This window comes from Leopardus geoffroyi, chromosome A3 (assembly GCF_018350155.1).
Source record: "Leopardus geoffroyi isolate Oge1 chromosome A3, O.geoffroyi_Oge1_pat1.0, whole genome shotgun sequence".
Lineage (NCBI taxonomy): Eukaryota > Metazoa > Chordata > Mammalia > Carnivora > Felidae > Leopardus > Leopardus geoffroyi.
Genome location: NC_059336.1, coordinates 119,980,138 through 120,000,688, shown reverse-complemented (window position 1 = coordinate 120,000,688; position 20,551 = coordinate 119,980,138). Strand labels below are relative to the sequence as shown.

Here is a 20,551-nt window from a genome sequence, read left to right as displayed (position 1 = left end):
CGAGTGCCTAGATGCAAATCCTGGCTCTGATAAGATCCATGTGACATTGAGTAAGTCACTAGTCTTCTGTACCTCACTTTCTTCAGTTATATACTGAGACTCATCACTTGATACTATCGGTGTTATTAAGTTAATGCATGTAAAGTACTTAGAACAGTACCTAGCACATATTAAAGCTCAATAATGTTAATTATTATCGTTACTTTTGCATATAAGAGGGGCTACCTTGTCTAGAAGCAAGCATCACAGACTACTCACAAGGGAAGTGAAAACAGACCAAGACCCATGAACCCTGATCAACTCTGCTCTGCAGCACCTGAGAAAGGCTGGCCCAAGAAATCTAAGGGCCCCTGAGGAGACAGGAGTTGGCTGTCAAGACTCTCCAAGCATTGAAAATTAGAACTTGGGAGTTTCTGGAAAGCCTGTTTAAACTTCATTTAGTATAGTTCTATAATTCCAAGACCAATGCTATCCCAGGAGTGAACTGATGGGACGTCCATAGTGTGGCCTAGAGCTAAGCTACTCAGTAGGAGTCACTAGAGACTCCTCCTAGTGTTTTAGAATATTGTTTAAACGGGCAAAAGCAAGGCACCCTCTTTGGTGACTTCAATCAGGACTGCACAATGGCTAACAACAAAACTATACAATACCAAAACACAGTTCTTCTATAAAAGCTGGCAAAAAATAAGAGCTAAAAACAGAAAAACCCAAGAATTGCTACAATGCTCTATCTGCCTAAGGAGGGAGGGCTCAGAGCTCATACCAAGAGTGGAGAAATATCAATATGTGAAATTCTTTTTCTTTTCTTTTTTTTTTTTTTTTAAAGATTTGAAGTAATCTCTATACCCAACGTGGGGCTTGAACTCACAACCCCAAGATCATGAGTTGCATGCCCTAATACCTGAACCAGCCAGGCGCCCCAATAAGTGAGACTCTGAATCTCAGTAGGAATTACTTCCTAAGTGACCATAAAAGGGATCAATGAACTACTTGGAGATAAGGAAAAGAGCCATTAGTTCTCAAACTGTGGGTATGAGTGTTCTTAAGGACTGCCATTAGGTATGCAGAAGGAAAGAAGGGAGCCAAACCAACAGAATCTGGATGTTCAATTCTACTTCGAACAATACAGCGCCACTGCCATCTATTTAAATGTTCCCTTTAAAATTTTATTTGGACTTTTTGTTAGGAGAAAAAAAAAATTTAGACAACATATCCTTGAGAACAGGGTTTGTATCTTGATTCAGCTATGAATATCTCCCAGAGGGCCTTATACAGAGAAGAAGCTGTTTAATGATGCACTGGGCATAATGATCCATATTATGGGATTCCTCAGTGATTCTGGATAAATTATCATCTTGTGGGATGATAATTAACTACTAGAAAAGATGTACAGAATTTCAGTATTCTCTTAACTTATAAAGTCACTGGAAGAACTATTCACCCTATTCAAAGAAAGGGACTCTAATTCAAGATAACACCTTTTTTTTTTTTTTTTTTTAAATAAAACCATCCCACCCACAATAGTAATGTGTTAAGATTCAAGTAATCTAATTCTGGGCACCCATGACTCATAAAAAGAAAATAATTCTTCCTAAAATAGAATTGGTGAAAAAAATTGAAGGAAATTGAGGACCAGATTTTCTAGAAAGGTAGCAAGATGAAACACTGTGTGACATATACGTAGGAATGAACATTTGGTTTATAGAACCTGTCTTGATATTACCTCTGACCATAGTAGCTTTCAAAGAATTGTTCTTTCCATGGCTCTACTTTTTTCTCCTTCTCAATCTCTTGTCGAATTCTCACCTGCATCTCAGGTGTAAACTCACCTATAATGTACCAAAATAAAATAAGATAAAAATTTTAAAAAGGATACTCAATGGAAATATGGTGTTTCCATTTTTTAACTTTGCAGATTACAAAAGACTCGTGCAGGAGTCAAAATACCATCATGTGAAAATAATAGAAATTTCCCAGAATTCTAACAGAAATTTCTCAAAATTCCTCACTGGAAGGGAGCAGCTAAATGCCATGAGGTGAAATAAAAATACTTGTGCACCACTCCATGCAGTTTTCGGTCTCAGCTGGGCCACTTGTGCCTTTTCTCTGGGCTTGCCTTGTAGCACCTCCCTCCAACACCAAACATCATTTCTCTACAGATTTCTTTTATCACTAACCTTGAATGTTTAATTTCCACTGGAAATTTGATATGACTCTCATCATATGTTTTCAGTAAATAATGCCACTGAGTATTTTATTATTTAAAAGCTCTGTTTCTCTGAGGTGACTTGTATTTTATGCCCTTTATCTCCTACTGCATAATGAACAGCTATGGCCCCGCTCAGAGGCATTTGAGGCTCCAGTAAAAAGAGAGGGAGCTATTTAGGAGTTGCCAGTTTTCTAACTGTCCCAGAAATTGTGCCACTCTAGCGCCTTGGCGAGGAGGCATTCAACATGTCAAACACCCAGCTGCTCGGAACATGACAGTTACGTGCACATACTACCAGCCGCCTTCAGTCCTCCCACTCCATCAGCAGAGAACCGTCCAATGTGCTGGGTAGGCCACCTTCAAGCTGCGGCTTGGAAACATTGCTCTCTGTTATATTCTACCACCCAGGACACCAAGGAGTAAGAGGTAGCAATGGTAGACGTGAAGTTGAAGGTCTCTTGGGGGTAAGAAAACGGAAAGGGAAAGTGTCTGAGGACACGGTCCTGGTCATATAAGTAGGAAAAGAGGAATCTGTCTGCCAGAATCCAACGGAGAACTACTTTTTTGTCGAGTCCACTGTGCATGACAGAATGAGGAACAGAAAGTACTGCATTCTGTTCACACGTGTACAGTGTTCAAAGTTTTTGCTGCTCACATGACTCTACGTATAGCAGTGACTGCTCCTATGCAGTTAACACTGCTAATAATAGTTAACACCGATACTAATCAAGGTATCACTATCGTTAACATCTACTTCAAAAAACTAGCGGTTGGGCAGGGTATAAACCTTTACCAAATTCTTCTTTTTTTTTTTTTTTTAAGTAGGCTTCATGCCCGGCATGAACTCACGACCGGGGCTTGAACTCAGGACCCTGAGATCAAGGCCTGAACTGAGTTCAAGAGTTGGATGCTTAACCCACTGAGCCACCCAGGTGCCCCTACCACATTATTCTTAAAGGTAATGATAATGTATATGTTTTATAGTGCTTTTGTCATTTTAGCTCTTTCAGAAAAAAAGTAATCAGTGAGAGAGCCTTTCTACACAGAATTTGCCCCCTAGGGGCAATGGGGTGGCTCAGTTGATTGAGCGTCCAACTTTCGCTCAGGTCATAATTTATCTCACGCTTCGGGAGCCCGAGCCCCTCATTGGACTGTCTGCTGTCAGCACAGAACCCACTTCAGTCCTCTGGCCCCCCAACCCCTGCACCTCTCCTGTTTGCACTCTCTCTCTCAGAAATAAACACACACAAAAAATTAACCATTTAAAAAAAAAAAGGACAGAATTTGCCTCCGAAAAGAACAAAAACAAGAGGGAAAATGTCAACAACTGCAGTGAATGTAGATATTAGCTTGTCAATTAACCCTAAATGCTAGAGATCTGACAAAAAGTCAGATGAATAGCATTCCTAATTGCTCTCCTTACAAATGTATTTACTTTTAATCTTTTTTTTTTTTACGTTTATTTTATTTTTGAGAGAGAGAGAGGCAGAGTGAGAGCGGGGGAGGAACAGAGAGAGAGAGAGGGAGACACAGAATCTGAAACAGGCTCCAGGTTCGGAGCCATCAGCACGGAGCCTGACGTGGGGCTCAAACCCATGAACTGTGAGATCGTGACCTGATCCAAAGTTGGAGGCTTAACTGACTGAGCCACCCAGGTGCCCCATAAATTGATTTATTTTAAAGTTTCTCACACTTGTTTTAAGCTATGCCTTGGCATAAATTCATTATGACTTTTCAAGTGCTGGTTTGTATTCCATGTGTAACTGAAAAACAAACATAATACAGCACTGTAACTCTAATTTTACACTCCACTTATTAAGGAGCTTAGTAAAATCTCATTTCCTAGACATTAACCTAGAGTCACTAAGTCAGAATCTTTAGGACTAGGGCCTAAAAATCTGTTTTTTTTTTTGGGTTTTTTTTGTTGTTTTTTTTTTAGTTTCCCAGGTGACTGTGAACTCTTGAAGAAACATTGCTAGACTCCATCTGGAGCTAAAACCTGGTTACACAGGCTCCGGATAAAGGTCAGTGTAGTGTTTCACACAGGATAGCTACCTCTATCCCATGGAAACATCCTGTCCTTTGCCTACCAAAATTGCTCAAAAACTCATCGAGCCGCAGAGGTGCCAATATGCCCTCACAGTGGCTCCAAGTGCATATACAACCTAGGAAGCATGCAGGGTAGAACACTTACCTTCTGAGAGTCGTTCCTTCCAGCCTTGGGCTGCTGAAGTGAAGAACTCATTGTTAAGGGCTGAGCCATTTAACTTCATCAGACCATCTGGACCAACCTGGGTCAAAGAACAAGCCAAGAAAAGCTAACAATGAAAGCCAAATGTATCTTGTGGAATTTGACTTTATTTTAGAGAAGAATGTATACACATTTATACATATATATTTAATTTTATAGAAACATGACTAGATCATACCATACTGCCTATTATGGATACTCCTGTTTTATAATGTATCACTTTTTTCTAATAAATTTCTTTCCTGATTACCTCTCCTCCCTTCTTCCTCTACTCTCAATTCCATTTCCCATTTATTCTACTCAAAGAATCATCTGCAAACAAATACATATACATCTAAGAAGTTCTTTTCTTGAGAGGTTTATTATTTGTTTTGTAATACTGTGACCAATCTACACACACTCTTCTGAATCTAATTTTTCTCACGTAATACATTATGGAAGTCTCTCCAAGTCAACAGGCACAATGTTAGCCTTTATAATAGTTGCATATTTTTTCATTGTATGTATGCACCTCATTTCATTTACCCAGTTTCTTTTTTTTTAGCTTTGCTTTTAAGAGAGAGACAGAGAGAGAGAGTGAGCGCCTGGGAGGGGCAGAGAGAGAGGGAGACAGAATTCCGAGCAGGTTCTGCACTGTCAGCACAGAGCCCTATACAGGGCTTGAGTTTATGAACTGAGAGATCATGACCTGAGTTGAAATCAAGGAGCTGGATGCTTAACCAACTGAGCCACCCAGGTGCCCCGCATTTACCAGTTTCTTAATCATAAACATACACCTTGTTTCCAATGTTTTCCCATAATGAACCAAGCTGCAATTAGCATTCTGGTAAAGATGAACATACCAGTGCTTCTATTTCTGTGAAGTAAGTTCTAAAAGCAAAGCAATATTGTGTGTGTAAGCAGGTATTGTTAAGACTATTTTCCAAAAAGGCTACAATTCATATTTCTATCAGAAATATATGCTTATCCTATGAACAACAGATGTTACCAGACTATTTTCTTTTTGGCCACTCTAATCGGTTTGAAATGGTAATTTCCTTTACCTTGACTACTGGAATTTTATTCGCCTTTTTGCAAGTTTATTAATATTTAGATTTGCAGGGCGCCTGGGTGGCTCAGTCGGTTAAGTGTCCAACTTCAGCTCAGGTCATGATCTTGCAGTTCATGATTTCATGCCCCACATTGGTCTCTGCTGACAGCTTGGAGCCTAGAGCCTGCTTTGGATTCTGTGTGTCCCTCTCTCCCTGTCCCTTCCCCACTCTCACTCTCTCCCCTTCAAAAATAAACATTAAAAATTTTTTTAAAAGAAAATTAAAAAAAAATATTTAGATTTGCCATCTTGTGAAATTCTTATCATTTGCTCATTTTTCTATGAGGCTGCTTATTTTTATTATTAACTTGTGAGAATCTTTTACATAGTACTCTTAGTAAAACTAGAACATATATTAAAAATATTTCCCTCAATCAATCTACTGGCTTGATTTGTGAGGTCTTCGCATGATCGCAGCTACAAACAATACGTAAACTAATGTTAAGTGGCTATGTGCCGATAAAACTTTATTTACAAAAGCAGGTTGTAGGCTGAAATTGGTCAATGGGCTACAGTTTGCCGACTGCTGATCTGTAAGTTAGGGAGCTGGCAGGGGGTTAACAGTCTTCCCTATAAGAACTATAAGAACTTATAGTCTTCCCTATAAGAACTCTTATAAGAACTCTAAGAGGTCAGCCAACCTCTGCTTGAATAGCTCAGTGATGAGCAAGTTACTCCATCACAGGTCACTCCATTTTAACAGCTCCAACTGTTAAAAGAAAAATGTTATTTTAACTCCACATTTGTTTTCTGGAAAAACAAAAAAGTTTACCTCTTTCATTTGACAGACCTTCAAATATACCTAAAGAGTGCTCCAGTCCCCTCCTATATTCTTTTCTCTGGTTTAAATAATGTTTTTCTACTTTGTGGCTGGGCATTCCATATACAGAAATGTTGTTTTCAATGTTTCATCCTACTAATACCCAGAATTCTATAAACACTCCATACTGCATCTGACAGTGAAGTTAATTTGAGTTCCATACTTCTATAGATAAGGACATTATTTCTCAAATTACTGTGTGTTCCCACCATAATCAAATAAGTCCAACTAATGCCCCAATAAGAATTCCCCACAAGGGCACCTGGGTGGCTCAGTCGGTTGAGCATCTAACTTTGGCTGAGGTCATGATCTCACAGTTTGTGAGGTCAAGCCCCACATCGGGCTCGCTACTGTCATCATGGAGCCTGCCTCAGGTCCTCTGTCCCTTCCCTGCTTATGCTGTCTCTCTCTCTCTCAAAAAAAAATAAATAAATAAATAAACATTAAAAAAAAAAAAAAAAAAGAATTCCCCACAGGATTGCACTCTATAGGAAGATGAATAGATAACGTTCAAGATACCTTTTTTTTTTTTTTTTTTTTTTTTTTTAATTTTTTTTTCAACGTTTATTCATTTTTGGGACAGAGAGAGACAGAGCATGAACGGGGGAGGGGCAGAGAGAGAGGGAGACACAGAATCGGAAACAGGCTCCAGGCTCTGAGCCATCAGCCCAGAGCCTGATGCGGGGCTCGAACTCACGGACCGCGAGATCGTGACCTGGCTGAAGTCGGACGCCTAACCGACTGCGCCACCCAGGCGCCCCTCAAGATACCTTTTAATTCTAAAACTGTATGTGGCAGTCCTCCTTCTGAGACAGGATAAGGACCAATAGTCAAAAGACCATTCTAAGGAACCTGCACTAGAGTTCTAGAGATGGGCCCTCAGTTAGGTCCCATCTTATTATTCCCAACCTAATAACTTAAGTCTGTAAAATAAAGATGAGAACAATCCTTATTGAGAAATTCTCTAAAAACTTTGCAGAAATGTCGGCCTCCTAACTTGTTCAAACCAAAAACTAGGCATCCCAAACACTGTACTTTCTCCAAGAAGTGTTAAGGTGGGGAAGGCAGGAGCTGGGGACGATTGGCTTACTTGCTTCTTTGTCCCTATTGCTGGTTACTACCAGCACCTGACTTACTTGGTCTCCTTGAAAATAGAATCTGACCTGCTTGCACATGTGCTGACTCATAGCACAAGGTGACTGAAAGTGATATCAATGCAGTTGAATAGAAAGATGATTTTCAGAATTTTCAAAAATAGAAATATTTTGTTTTGACATTATAATCAATTAGCTAGTAAGTGTGTAGCTTACTTACTCTCGTTTAATCTCTTACTATAAACTAGAGGGATATATTTAGTTTTTTTATTGTGAACTAGGGAAAACCCTTCTTTCTCATCTTGTTTTTATAATGATTAGGAAAAATGGGAGAGGGCCTATCAGATTACTTAGAACACAGTATGTGCTTGGAAATAATGAATTAAAAAAACAAAAACTCAGAATTTAAAAACCCTGAGAATTGAATAAATCTTAGAAAATCAAAACAGTCCGGGGCACCTGGGTGGCGCAGTCGGTTAAGCGTCCGACTTCAGCCAGGTCACAATCTCGCGGTCCGTGAGTTCGAGCCCCGCATCGGGCTCTGGGCTGATGGCTCAGAGCCTGGAGCCTGTTTCCGATTCTGTGTCTCCCTCTCTCTCTGCCCCTCCCCCGTTCATGCTCTGTCTCTCTCTGTCCCAAAAATAAATAAACGTTGGGAAAAAAAAAAAAAAAAAAGAAAGAAAATCAAAACAGTCCTATTATAGAGGAGGAAACAGATAATTAGACATGGGGGGGGGGGGTGACTTGCAAGTAACTCTTTCTCTGATGAAAGCCTAAGTCTCTGATCGTTACCTAATTCCTGACCTAAATCTCCCTGGTCCCTTCCTAGACTCTTCTCAAATTTGATATTTCTTCTAGCTATCTCTTTTAAGACTATAACGTAATTACTGGGCTTTTAAAATTCTTCATATATATATATATATATATATACATATAATATTTTAAGTTTACTTATTTTTTCAGAGAGAAACAGTGCGAGAGAGTCAGAGACAGAGAGGGAGAGAGAGAGAATCCAAAGCAGGCTCTGGACTGCCAGCACAGAGCCCAACGAGGGGCTCGAACCCACAAACCGTGAGATCGTGACCTGAGCCGAAACCCAGTCAGACGCTTAACTCACGGAGCCATCCAGGTGCCCCTTAAAGTTCTTTATTATGAAAACAATAATTGTTTGTTTTTTAAAAACCTAACAAAATAATGAAAATAATTAACACTCTTACCCCTTTCAAAAAATCCATTCAAGAACCCCTATTTAATGTCCGAAATAAGACAACTCTTCTTCCTGAACTGTATTCAATGAATGCCTACTAAGTATGATAGCTACACAAATTTTATTCCACAATTTTGACATTCTGATGAGATTTTTTCCTTTGTAAGACTTACAGGGCAAAATTCTTAAGAACACTTCCATAAAAATATTCTTATTTCTTGTTCAGTAGCTTTGACACCACTTCTTTACGAGCATACATAAAAAGTTATTTAAAAAGTCTTAAGGAGTTCTAAAGGGGATGAGTGAAGAAAGCCTCAGAAGGGTTTTTGAAAACTGCTTATGCTTGAAAATAACGCACCTGACGATCCACCTCTGGAAGGAGTAAAAGCAGTCGCTGCTGGCAATCTCCAGGAAGGACTGAAAAGGTGTGTTTGTTGATCAGTGCTCGTAGATTTGTGTTAACCAGAATGGAGTCTGGTGTCTCAACATCAATTTCAGCACATTTAGTCCTTTTCATTTGCCCTATAAAAATAGGGGAAAGAATCATTTAGGCCTCTTTTACGTTCCTGTTTCTATCTAGAGTACAGTTTGCTCTGCAGTGCAAAAAAATGACAGTTGTAACTACTTTAAATATCACGCTGTGAAGAAGGGAACACTTACAGTATTTAGAAATTTTCTTCCAAGACTAACAAAAAGCAAGGTGTGGCACATACGCAAAATGATAAAAAAAAAATCCAGAAAAATTCAAATCTATATAATAAATCATATTGGGATCCTTCTTCCCTTTCCATGGGAATTCTTTCATCAATTTTCATTACCTAAAAATGTTATGACTGAATAGCTTAGTGGTTTCAAGAAACTTGGTCACAATCAGAAGGTTATATTCTTTCAAAAGACTGACAGATTTCAGTACAAAAAAAGTTTCAAATGTAAATGGCAAACAATATCATAAACAAAAGACTAACTTGACAAAAATATTTGCAAGCCATGACAAAACTTTTGTGATTCTCCATATTAAAAGTGAATCGATATGGGGTACCTGGCTGACTTGGTCTGCACAGCGTGCAACTTTTGATCTGAGGGTCATGAGTTCAAGCCCCACACTGAGCCTAGAGCTTACTTTAAATAAATAAATAGGTTGCTAGATATTAAAAAAAAATTTTTAATGCATCTACAAATCAAAATGAAAAAGATAATCACCTTGAGAAAAATGAGCACAGGGGATTACAGGCAATTCACAGGTGACTAAACATAAACAGACGCTACGATATTAATATTTTAAAAATTCCAGTAAAACCAATGAACAGTTTTTGTCTATCAAAATGGCAAATACTGCAATACAGTGATGAGATTACACAAAGAAAAAGCTAAGACCACCTTCAAATACTGCTGATGGGGCCCAAATGAGTACAATTTTATTAGAAGAAAATTTGATAATATATAGCAAAATTTTAATGTGCACAGGAATATAAGACTCAGAAATTCTACATTTAGAAACATATGCACAAAGCTACACAACCCTGAATGTTCATAACGTCTGCTCCTGAATGAAGCAGAAACAAAAGTAATCTATTTTTTTTTAATGTTTTTTTAATGTTTTTATTTTTGTGAGAGAGAGAGCAGGGGAGGGGCAGAGAGAGAGGGAGACACAGAATCTCGAAGCAGGCTCCAGGCTGTGTGCTGCTAGCACAGAGTCCAACGCGGGGCTTGAACACACAAGTCACGAGATCATGACCAGAGTCAAAGTCAGACGCTCAATCGACTGAGTGACCCAGGTGCCCCCAGAAGTAATCCCTCTTAAGCGGAAAGAGTTAGGCCCATAGGATTCCTACAAATTAAGATCCAGCGTTATCTCACACAGACTACCTTGACAAACCAACAGACACTCCACTATGACAGAGAATCAACAGAAACCAAAAATAAAAGGTTTAGACCTAAAAGTACTGCTATTAATGCAACCGTCACAGATAGAATACAAAATAGCGCTATATAAAAGGATTTAAAAAATAAAGAATGTGATTGTAAAGATGGGGATAAAATCATCAGGAATGAGCACAATCAGGTCTCAGTGAATTTCAAATAATGTTAGTAGTAATCATAACTACAATGACCAATATTAGCAGCTGTGAACACTTCTGTGAGGCTTCGGAAGTGCCAGGCACTACTCTAAACATAGACATGTGTTAGCTCATTCATTTTTCATGTAACCCTATGAAGTAGGAAACTATTATTATACATTTCACAGAAGAAGAAAGTGAGGTCCAAAATGGCAAGTAAGTTGCCCAAAATTGTACCACTGATTAGAGTGAAGGAATTTGAACCTAGGCATCATGGCTCCAGAGTCTGTTATTTATCAGTATAGTGTAGAGGCACAGGTATCATACAGTGCATGATCTCTGATTACTAGGTATTTAAGTTAAAAGTTCATAACAGGAACATAAAAATCCCTATATATTTGTATTTTAAAGACTTCATTTTTAAGTAATCTCTATGCCCAGTGTGGGGCTTGAACCCATGACCCTGAGATCAAGATTCACATGCTCTACTCACTGAGTCAGCCAGGTGCCCGCAAATCCCTATGTATTTTAAGAAAATAAAAAATTTTTAAGTTTGTTTATTTACTTTGAGAGAGAGAGAGAGAGAGAGAGAGAGAGAGAGCGTGTGTGCATGAGCAGGGGAGAGGGGCAGAAGGAGAGAGAGGGAGAATCTCAAGCAGATTCCATGCTGTCAGCACAGAGCCTGAAGTGGGGTTTGATCTCACGCACTGTGAGATCACGATCTGAGCTGACACTTAGCCAAGTGAGTCACCCAGGCACCCTTAAGAAAAATTTTAAAACTTCAAGATAATTCCTGGGACAGAGAAGAAATCACAGTAAAAAATTTTAAAACTTCAAATTGGATGATATTAAAAACAGAATTTGAGAGATAAAGGTAAATATCCCCCAAATTAAAATAGTACCAAAATATATAAATGAAAAGTAAAGGCTTCTACATTCCCAGCTTTCTACCAAAAGGGACATTTTATTTATATTTTTGTATTTTTTTAAGTTTATTTATTTTGAGAGCGAGAGAGAGAGCAAGCGAGCGAGTGTGCACACAAGCACACATATAGGGGAGGGGCAGAGAAGGAAGGAGAGAGAGAGAATCCCAATTAGGCTCTGTGCTGTCAGTGCAGAGCCCAACGAGGGGCTCAATTCCATGAACCGTTAGACCATGACTTGCGCCGAAATCAGGAGTAGGATGCTTAACGGACTGAGCCACCTAGGCACCCCAAAAATGACATTTTTAATTTGAAATGAAATCACAATATACATACAAATTATATTTAGTTTCTTTCACAGAATATCTTAAACATCTTTCCAAACTATCACCTACAAAACTCTTTAAAAAGCTGCACCATATTCCAACATACATACTATAACTTAATTAAGCACCCACTGAGGATCACAGAGGTGATCAATTTTTGGTTTGCATAAACAATGTTGCAATGGCCCCAGGGACTGAGAGCAACATCCTACTATTGCTTCCCCATGTGACCGATGAAATGAGAGTGCCAGCATTCCTTGAACAGTTTTCATTATTTTTGCATTCATTTTGTACCTTCACATCTGAGTCAAACTGGAGTTAAAACCTGAATTTTGTTTTTTAAGTAAGCTCTACGCCGAATATGGGACTTGAACTCATGACTGCAAGATCAAGAGTTGCATGTATTACCGGCAGAGCCAGCCAGGCACCCCATTGATTTTAACCTAACTCCTTAAGTAAGACTTAGGAGTTACAAATTAGTCTGTTCTGTTATTGATCAAATAGTGCCCATGGATATTTTTATGTGCCTCAGACAAACTGGCTCATTTTTAGAATTTAAACTTCATGTCCTCTTAAAAGTCAAAAGTTGACCTTGGTTTGTTTGTTTTTTCCTTCAGTTTAGGTTGCCACATTCTATCGTATTATACTTGATATCTCAGCTATCTTTATTTTTCTGATTGAATCTGGGACATAAAAATATATACCATTAATTTTAATGAAGTTACAACAAACTATACCAATATTAACTAAAAAAGTTTTGTGTAAATTATCTAATTTAGTTTTATCATTTATATTTTACACAAAATGTACAACTTCTTCCATAGATTTAAAAAATACTCATTGTGGCATGTATTGTAAAAATTCCCATATTATTTCCATTAATGCTTATTTGCATGAGAGGAGATGAACCTGCATTTACTTCTTGGCCATGAGGTGAAAGTTAGATACACCATGCTTTCTTTTTTTTATGGTTAATTTTTCCTAGTTTGTTAGTATGCAAGCCAGAAATTTGCAGTCCATAATTTCTCAATTTTTTACATTTACATTTCTACTGCAGTTGAATGAAGATACTAAAATTGTGACTTTGACTGCATTTAAGTAGAATATAGTCTCCATAAGGAAGGAACTTTGTTCATCACCACATCACTAGGAACTTGTGTTTGGCATATTAGTATACCTTCTATAAGTAGTTATTTAATTAATGAATATTTTTAATCCTTGGCAGTGGAACTGATGATCAAAGGGTATGCTCAGTTCACAGCAGATACTGCTTCTAAAGAAAAATGCACCATTTTACAATCCACCCAGAATCAAACCTGATTTTTGCTAAGAAGTTGTCTGGTTGCTGGACGGCAAAGAAGCGGGCACCTCAAGCAACCTATTGACTCGGCTCTTAATTTCATCGCTTATACTGTGCCTGGTAATCTTCAAATTATTTCCCCTGCCTGCCTTACACCTCACTTCTAAGCATCTTCTTGGAGAGCAAAAACAAATTAGATTGGTTCTACTCTCTGCAGGTGCCGGGACACCTGAGCCACAGCTCCTATGGGACTGGAAATGTCTCTAGGTATCCATATTGTAGCACAATTTTCCAAAAACACCATAATTAAAATTTAAACCAATCCCAGGAAGGCAAGTGTTGGATTTCAAGAATTCTTTCTTCTCCCTTTTCTCTTTTTAAAGATTTTATTATTTTTAAATAATCTCTACACCCAATGTGGGGCTTGAACTCACAAACCCAAGATTAAGAGTCGAGTACTCTACCGACTGAGCCAGCCAGGTACCTCTGGAATTCAGGAATTCTTACTTATTTTGATAAATAATCTGTAAAATCAAACAACAACAAAAACCCAAAGAAGCTGTCTGAAATATTATTAATTCTGTTCTCACACTTAATAGTGTGGAAGGGTCTGGAACATAGAAGTGGGTATACAATGACTTCTTCCAATTTTATCACCATTGCCACGCTATCTTTTAGCTTCTATTCTGCTTCTGAGATGTTCACCATCCCAATTCCTACATCTTTGTACACAAAGTGTTTTCTTTCTCTCTGGAGGCTTTTTTGGAATCTTCTCATTATCCTGGATGCTTTAAAATTTCAAAAGAATGTGCCTTGGAATGGGTTTCTTTTTATTCATGTTTCTTGACACCAATTGTGTACTTTTACTCTGGAATCTCTGACTTTCAATTCTCTGGAATTTTTTCCTTTTTTTTTTTTTTTTGTTTCTGGAATTTTCTTATATTATTTTTCTTTTATCTTACTCCCCGTTCAATTTTTGTTCTTTCTGATGGTCCTATTTTATTAAATTTTTTTAATGTTTATTTTTGAAGGAGAGAGAGACAGAGCATAAGCATGCGAGCAGAAGAAAGAGAGAGAGACAAACACACACACAGAATCTGAAGTAGGCTCCAAGCTCTGAACTCACAAACCACGACATCATGACCCAGCTGAAGACCTAGATGTTTAACTGAATGAGCCACCCAGGCAAACCTAAAAATGTTTTATTTTTTTCTTTTTGAGAGAGAGACAAAGAGGAAGGGAGAGGGGCAGAGGGAAAGAGAGAATCTTAAGCAGGCTCCACACCCAGTGCAGAGCTGATGCAGGGTTTGATCTCATGACTGTGAGATCATGATCTAAGACGAAATCAAGAATCCAACGTTTAACAGACTGAACCACCCAAGTGCTCCTCTGATGGTCGTACTATTTTAGACATTAGACATTCTAGATTGGTATTCCAATTTTCTCACATTCTCTCTCCTTTTGAATCTCTCTTTTGCCCTATGTTTGAGAAATTTCTTTACCTTTTAGTATTTCCATCATAATTTTTTATTTAAGCTACATTACTACTTAATACCGAGAACTCTTTATTTTCTGATTTTTAAAATAGTAGTCTATTCTTTCATGGATGCAATATCATCTTTTATTTCTTTCTGTGGATATTATAGTTTTTAAAGTTGCTTGTTTTAAATTTTCCTGAATTGTCTGTTTCTTCTGTATCTGTTTCTTCTGTATCTGTGTCTCATGATGGAGGTCTTCAAAGGTGATTGTGAACAATCACAATTGGGGAAAAAAAAAGCCTGACTGGAGGGACTCCTGGGTGGCTCAATCAGTTAGTTAAATATCTGACTTTGGCTCAAGCCATGATCTCATGGGTTCATGAGTTCGAGCCCCAGGTTGGATTCTGCAATGATAGCTTGGAGCCTATAGCCTGCTTCCATTCTGTCTTTCTCTCTCTTTGTTCCTCCCCAACTTGGGTGCACACATTCTCTCTCTGCCCCTCTCTCACAAGTAAACAAATTAACTTTTTTTTCTTTTTTTTTAAAGGCCTGGGGCACGTGGGTGGCTCAATTGGTTGAGGATCTTACTTTGGCTCAGGTCATGATTTCACAGTTCGTGAGTTCAAGCCCTGCATCAGGCTCTGTGCTGACAGCTCGGAGCCTGGAGCCTGCTTCAGATTCTGTCTCCCTCTCCCTCTGTCCCTCCCCTGCTTGTGCTCTCTCGCTCTCTCTCTGTCTCTCTGTCTCTGTCTCTCTCTCTCTCTCACACACACACACACACACACACACAAATAAATAAACATTAAAACATTTTTTTTTTAATTTTAAAAAAAGGTCAACTGGAAATTTTGGGTACATAGGTAGGTAGGTCTTATAGACTGATGAGCTCCACAGAAGTGTGATCAAGATGGTTTCTTTTTAGACTGCAATCTATAAATTTGGCTGCAGATTTTCTTCTAAGGCTATTCAATTTCTTTAGGTATCAACCCATCCATCTCCTGCTGGAACACAGGTGGGGCTGGGAGGAAGGAAATAGTGGTGGCAGAAATATGCTTTCCTACTAGCATTCTGGAAGCCAAGCAGAAGGATCACTATTAGTATTTGTATTTTTCTTTATTCCCCTGATTCCAGTACACTGCCTCCTTATCTGCTCTTAGCCATGAGTGGTATCTTTGAATTTGAAGTCTGTATGGTTTCATTTCACCTCAAAACAAATCTCCTGTCTCCTGCTTGGGTGAAGCATCAATCTGCTTCTTACTAACTTTCACAAAAGGTCTTCTTTTCAACCCTAGGCTTCATTCACCCTTCTCCATTATGACACATGGTTATCTCCTATTCTGGAATCTGTCTGGTGTTCTGCAGACTTAACTGACTTGCTTATTATTGGCATCTGTGCTCAGCTCTGTGAAAAACTCCATCCAGTTTTCATCTTTGAAAATTTGTTGACACTGCCTGCCCATCTGTTGTCTCCTTGTTTTCGTCACCCTTATGGATTTAATCTTTTGCATTTCCATATTCTCATCTTAGTGGGATTTCAAAGGGAGCAGGAAAAAAGGGTCAGTTTCCTGTGTTTAATTATAAGTCCTTCTATCTTTCTGTACACAGAAATAAGACACTAATAATGCTGGACAAAGCAACCTATTGTCAGAAAAAGAACTAAACCACAAAACAGCTGCTGAATTTCAAACACACAGTTGACAAATTAAGATGCAGAACCGTCTTTGTAAATCAACTTACTTGTGTGGAGCCTGTCAGACCTCTGGAATGACTTCTTCCCCAAGCCTAGCAAGGGATTTTCCACTTGAACTGAACAAGAAAAGCTAGAATTTGAGTTCTGAGGGCTGCTTGACTGGCCATCAGATGGCTTTCCTTCCCACATTGCTAAGAGAAAAAAATATATCAAAGACTGGTGACACTGAGGTTACAGACAGAAATCAATCAATCAAACAATTAAATCATTCAACACTAACTAAAACTGCCTCAAACATGAGGCAGCGTGACCTTGCGCATGCGTTTTGAGTCTGCAAATTCAGAGTTAAAAAATAAAATAAACTCCCTTCTGGAAGGAAGCACATTATTTGCTTCTGGTGGTAAATTTCCTTCCTAACTAAAATACAAAGCTCTGCAAGACACAGTTTAAATTTGGCAGGCCCATATAATCAGCTAGCATCAAAATGAATTGTGTAATAAAATACAAAGTCTGTATCTAACCCAGTTTAGAGGAAAAACAAAACCAAACAACAACAAAAATCCAAAGGCCTGTTTTTATATCCAATGGAAATTCAAAGGTAGCGTATATTCTTAGGAAGACATTTTATCATTAAAGGAGAAAATGGGTGAAGTTTGGTCTGAGTGTCTTGGCAACATCAGCTTTTTAAGATCACAGATTAGAAGCTTTCAAATGCTATTAGGTTAGACATCTTGGAAGTCAGTCCCTGATCTCATTCTAACATGCAAATCTCATTGATGTATTTTTTCGTAACTGCACAATGATTTTGTATAAATTTTCCCATTTACCCTGAAAGGGTTTATATTAGTGATTTGGCAGTAACAGACTACGTACATAAATTCAGCAATTTAAAAATAAATGATATGGTATCCAAACGTGGAAAAACAACACAAAAATACGGGAAAAAGAACTTCCACTGAAAAGATGCCCAAATCTGCCTACCAGGCCTGGCAGATACAGAGTCACTGGTTGCTTTGACAGTCTTCAGGGAGAGAGGCTGGTTGCAGGAGATGGACATGCTTGGCCTGCATTGCTGTTGCTGCTGCTTCTTCTGCTGTTGCTGTTTTAGAGCCTATAAAAAGAAAACTGGCTATGAGCAACAAAAACAAATCAGTTTTTAGTAATAGCAAAAAGTAAACGACTGCTTTTTAAGTGGTGAGGAGCATGCTGATCATTCAATTTCTTTGAAAGCTATCAAAGTAAACAAAACCTAAATTAAACCAGTTAAACGCAAGGCCTGAATGATACTTTAAGAGTCTGAGTATTTTTTTGGCAGTATTACTCCTTTAGATAAATGTGAGAATTAGTCATGAACATTTTTAGAACCTAAAAATCACCAGTAAGCCATGGACTTTCCATATTTGCAGCAGCAAATTAGAGGTTTTCAATCATTTCTGGAAACAAATTCTAAACCCTCCACCAAAAAGATTCCCACTTGCATTAATTCTACATACAAACGTAAATATTTAGCTTATGTATATTTCAGAGGTGATACATTTGGACAAAAGGTTGTAAATAACTACTTATTCTGATCGACTGTAAGAGCAGTAAGATTTGGCCCAATGACCAAATCCTCTGCAATTTACAGCAATGCAATATATAGAAGGGAATAAAGGTTAGAAAAGTTTTGTTTTGTTTTTTTAATTTTTTTTAATGTTGGTTTATTTTTGAAAGAGAGAAAGACAAGAGTGTGAGCAAGGTAGGGACAGAGAGACGGAGACACAGAATTCGAAGCAGGTTCCAGGCTCCGAGCTGTCAGCACAGAGCCGGACACGGGGCTTGAACCCACAAACTGTGAGATCACAACCTGAGGCAAAGTCAGAGGCTTAACCCACTGAGCCACCCAGGCGACCCTAGAAAATACTGGTTCTAAGAAGAGTGTGGTTCCTCCTGGCTATTTCAGAATTATTTTTATTTCTATAACGTTTCTAGCTTGTTTCTAGAATACACTACACTCAACTAGTTAAATAATGAATAAAAAGACAGTTAACTTCTCAGATTTTAGTCATGAAAATATATGAAGGCAACTTTTTAACTCAAGGTTAAAAAAAAGAGAAACTAAGAAAGTAAAGATACATTTCAAGAAAAGGCTAGAAACCTATGACCTTACTAAACTGCCAGTTCAACCTTCAGAGCATCATGCAGAAAAGTGTGGAATAAGTGGCCAGTTGGTTCCCATTCCCTCCGCACAATATAGTTTTCTCCTTCCGGTTCCACATTTACACTCATCCCCGCTATACAACAACTGATCTTGACTAAGCTGTCAAGGGAAAACAGTAACTGAGTGAGTCAGGTATCTGGCTTACATTCACCTACAACATTACAGCAGGCAAGCAGGCGCATAATGTATAAAAAACATCAGTGTTGGGGCACCTGGGTGGCTCAGTTGGTTAAGTGTCTGACTCTTGGTTTCGGCTCAGGTCATGATCTCATGGTTTCGTGGGTTCAAGCCCCACATGAGCTCCATCCAGGCTGGCAGCCCAGAGCCTGCTTTGGATTCTCTGTGTCCCTCTCTCTCTCTGCCCCTCCCCCCACTCATGCTGTTTCTGTCTCTCTCAAAACAAATAAATAAACTTAAAAAAAAAGTTGGCATTTTCTGATTAGCTTCTCTCTCATTCTCTGCAATCAGAACAGAAAATGTTTATACACTTCCTGGGTGGCAGCCACTAGAGTCTATTCTGGTCATTCACAATATCTAGATCATTCTAGGTTAGTGCAAAATTTAATAGAACCTTTTGATCTCATCTATTCCTACTGTCATCATATAAATTCAGACACATGATGGAAACAGAGTAACTTATAGCCTATTTAGGAAGTGTACTCAGTTCTTTTTCTCCCTCAGTAGTTTACAAACGGTGTTCCTAATTCTATTTTAAAATTAAAAAACGGGGGGTGCCTGAGTGGCTCAGTCGGTTAACTGTCCGACTTTGGCTCAGGTCATGATCTCACGGTTTGAGCCCCGAGTCAGGCTGTGTGCCAACAGCTCACAGCCTGGAGCCTGCTTCAGATTTTATGTCTCCCTCTCTCTCTGCCTTTGTCCCCACTCGTGCTCTGTCTGTCTCTCTCTCTCTCTCAAAAATAAATAAACATAAAAAAAATTAAAAACCAAACAGCAAAAACAACCCTTCATTGTCATAAAGGATAACTTATGTTGAACTAATTTTTTCCTCATCTAATACCATACAAAACATACACTGAAGGCAAGGCCTTATTTTACATCCCACCAACCTTATTTACATAATTTCCCATACTGGAATTCTTCCAATACATTTGACCCTTATAGGAGTGTAATAATACAGGAGTAGTAAACATGTTGTGGATTATCTAACAAGGTTTAGGAAAATACTTGCCTTTTCCTGTGGAAAAAAGCATCTTATACTTCTTAAAATCCTCCAAAGTATTTATAGAAATACAAGTGCTATTTTATATTTTTATACAAAATAAAATATTGTATTTATTATCCGGGCAGACAGCAATTAATGTTATTGAATTTCTGAAACTCTTAATAAAAAAGCACTTTTGCTTTAAATACTTTAAGATCTACATAATTTTTAAAATTTCAATTATATAGATAATACATGATTACGATCTTTACCATTTAATTCACACATAAAGCTAAACTCCCTTGACCATCACTCAGTCTTGTCCCTAATCTTCAGAGATAACTACAAACATCAATTTATTTTTCCATATTTAGCTTTTTTTTTACATTGACATTATGAGTATATTTCTACTAAAAATATAATATTGTTTTGCAGATATGTATTTATTTTTTATCAATGGCATCATGCTCTACATGTTGTAATATAACTTCAGTGATTCAACATTATAGTGTGGTGATGCATAATTGTCCAGCATATAGATATGCCATCATTTACATAAGGAAATTCCCTAACTGATATATATTAGGCTACTTGCAAGTTTTTGCTATTACAAACTTTAACACAAATATTTGTGTGTGTGTGTGTGTGTGTGTGTGTGTAATTGATATGTGTATTTATTTGTATTTTTCTTTTTCTTTTTTTTTTTTTTAATTTTTTTTTTTCAACGTTTATTTATTTTTGGGA

At 38.0% G+C, this 20,551-nt stretch overlaps 1 protein-coding gene across 5 annotated transcripts in view; it reads right to left on the bottom strand.

Moving 5' to 3' along the window:
• Window positions 1-20,551, bottom strand: part of ASXL2 (ASXL transcriptional regulator 2) — a 131,392-nt gene that overhangs the window by 10,654 nt on the left and 100,187 nt on the right. For all 5 annotated transcript variants that reach the window (XM_045447498.1, XM_045447497.1, XM_045447500.1 and 2 more), the window contains 5 exons: window positions 17,427-17,556; window positions 16,493-16,636; window positions 9,030-9,193; window positions 4,404-4,500; window positions 1,724-1,829 (listed from right to left, as the gene is read on the bottom strand). In XM_045447498.1, the coding sequence (XP_045303454.1) occupies window positions 1,724-1,829; window positions 4,404-4,500; window positions 9,030-9,193; window positions 16,493-16,636; window positions 17,427-17,556 (641 nt within the window). The remainder of the gene's footprint in view (window positions 1-1,723; window positions 1,830-4,403; window positions 4,501-9,029; window positions 9,194-16,492; window positions 16,637-17,426; window positions 17,557-20,551) is intronic.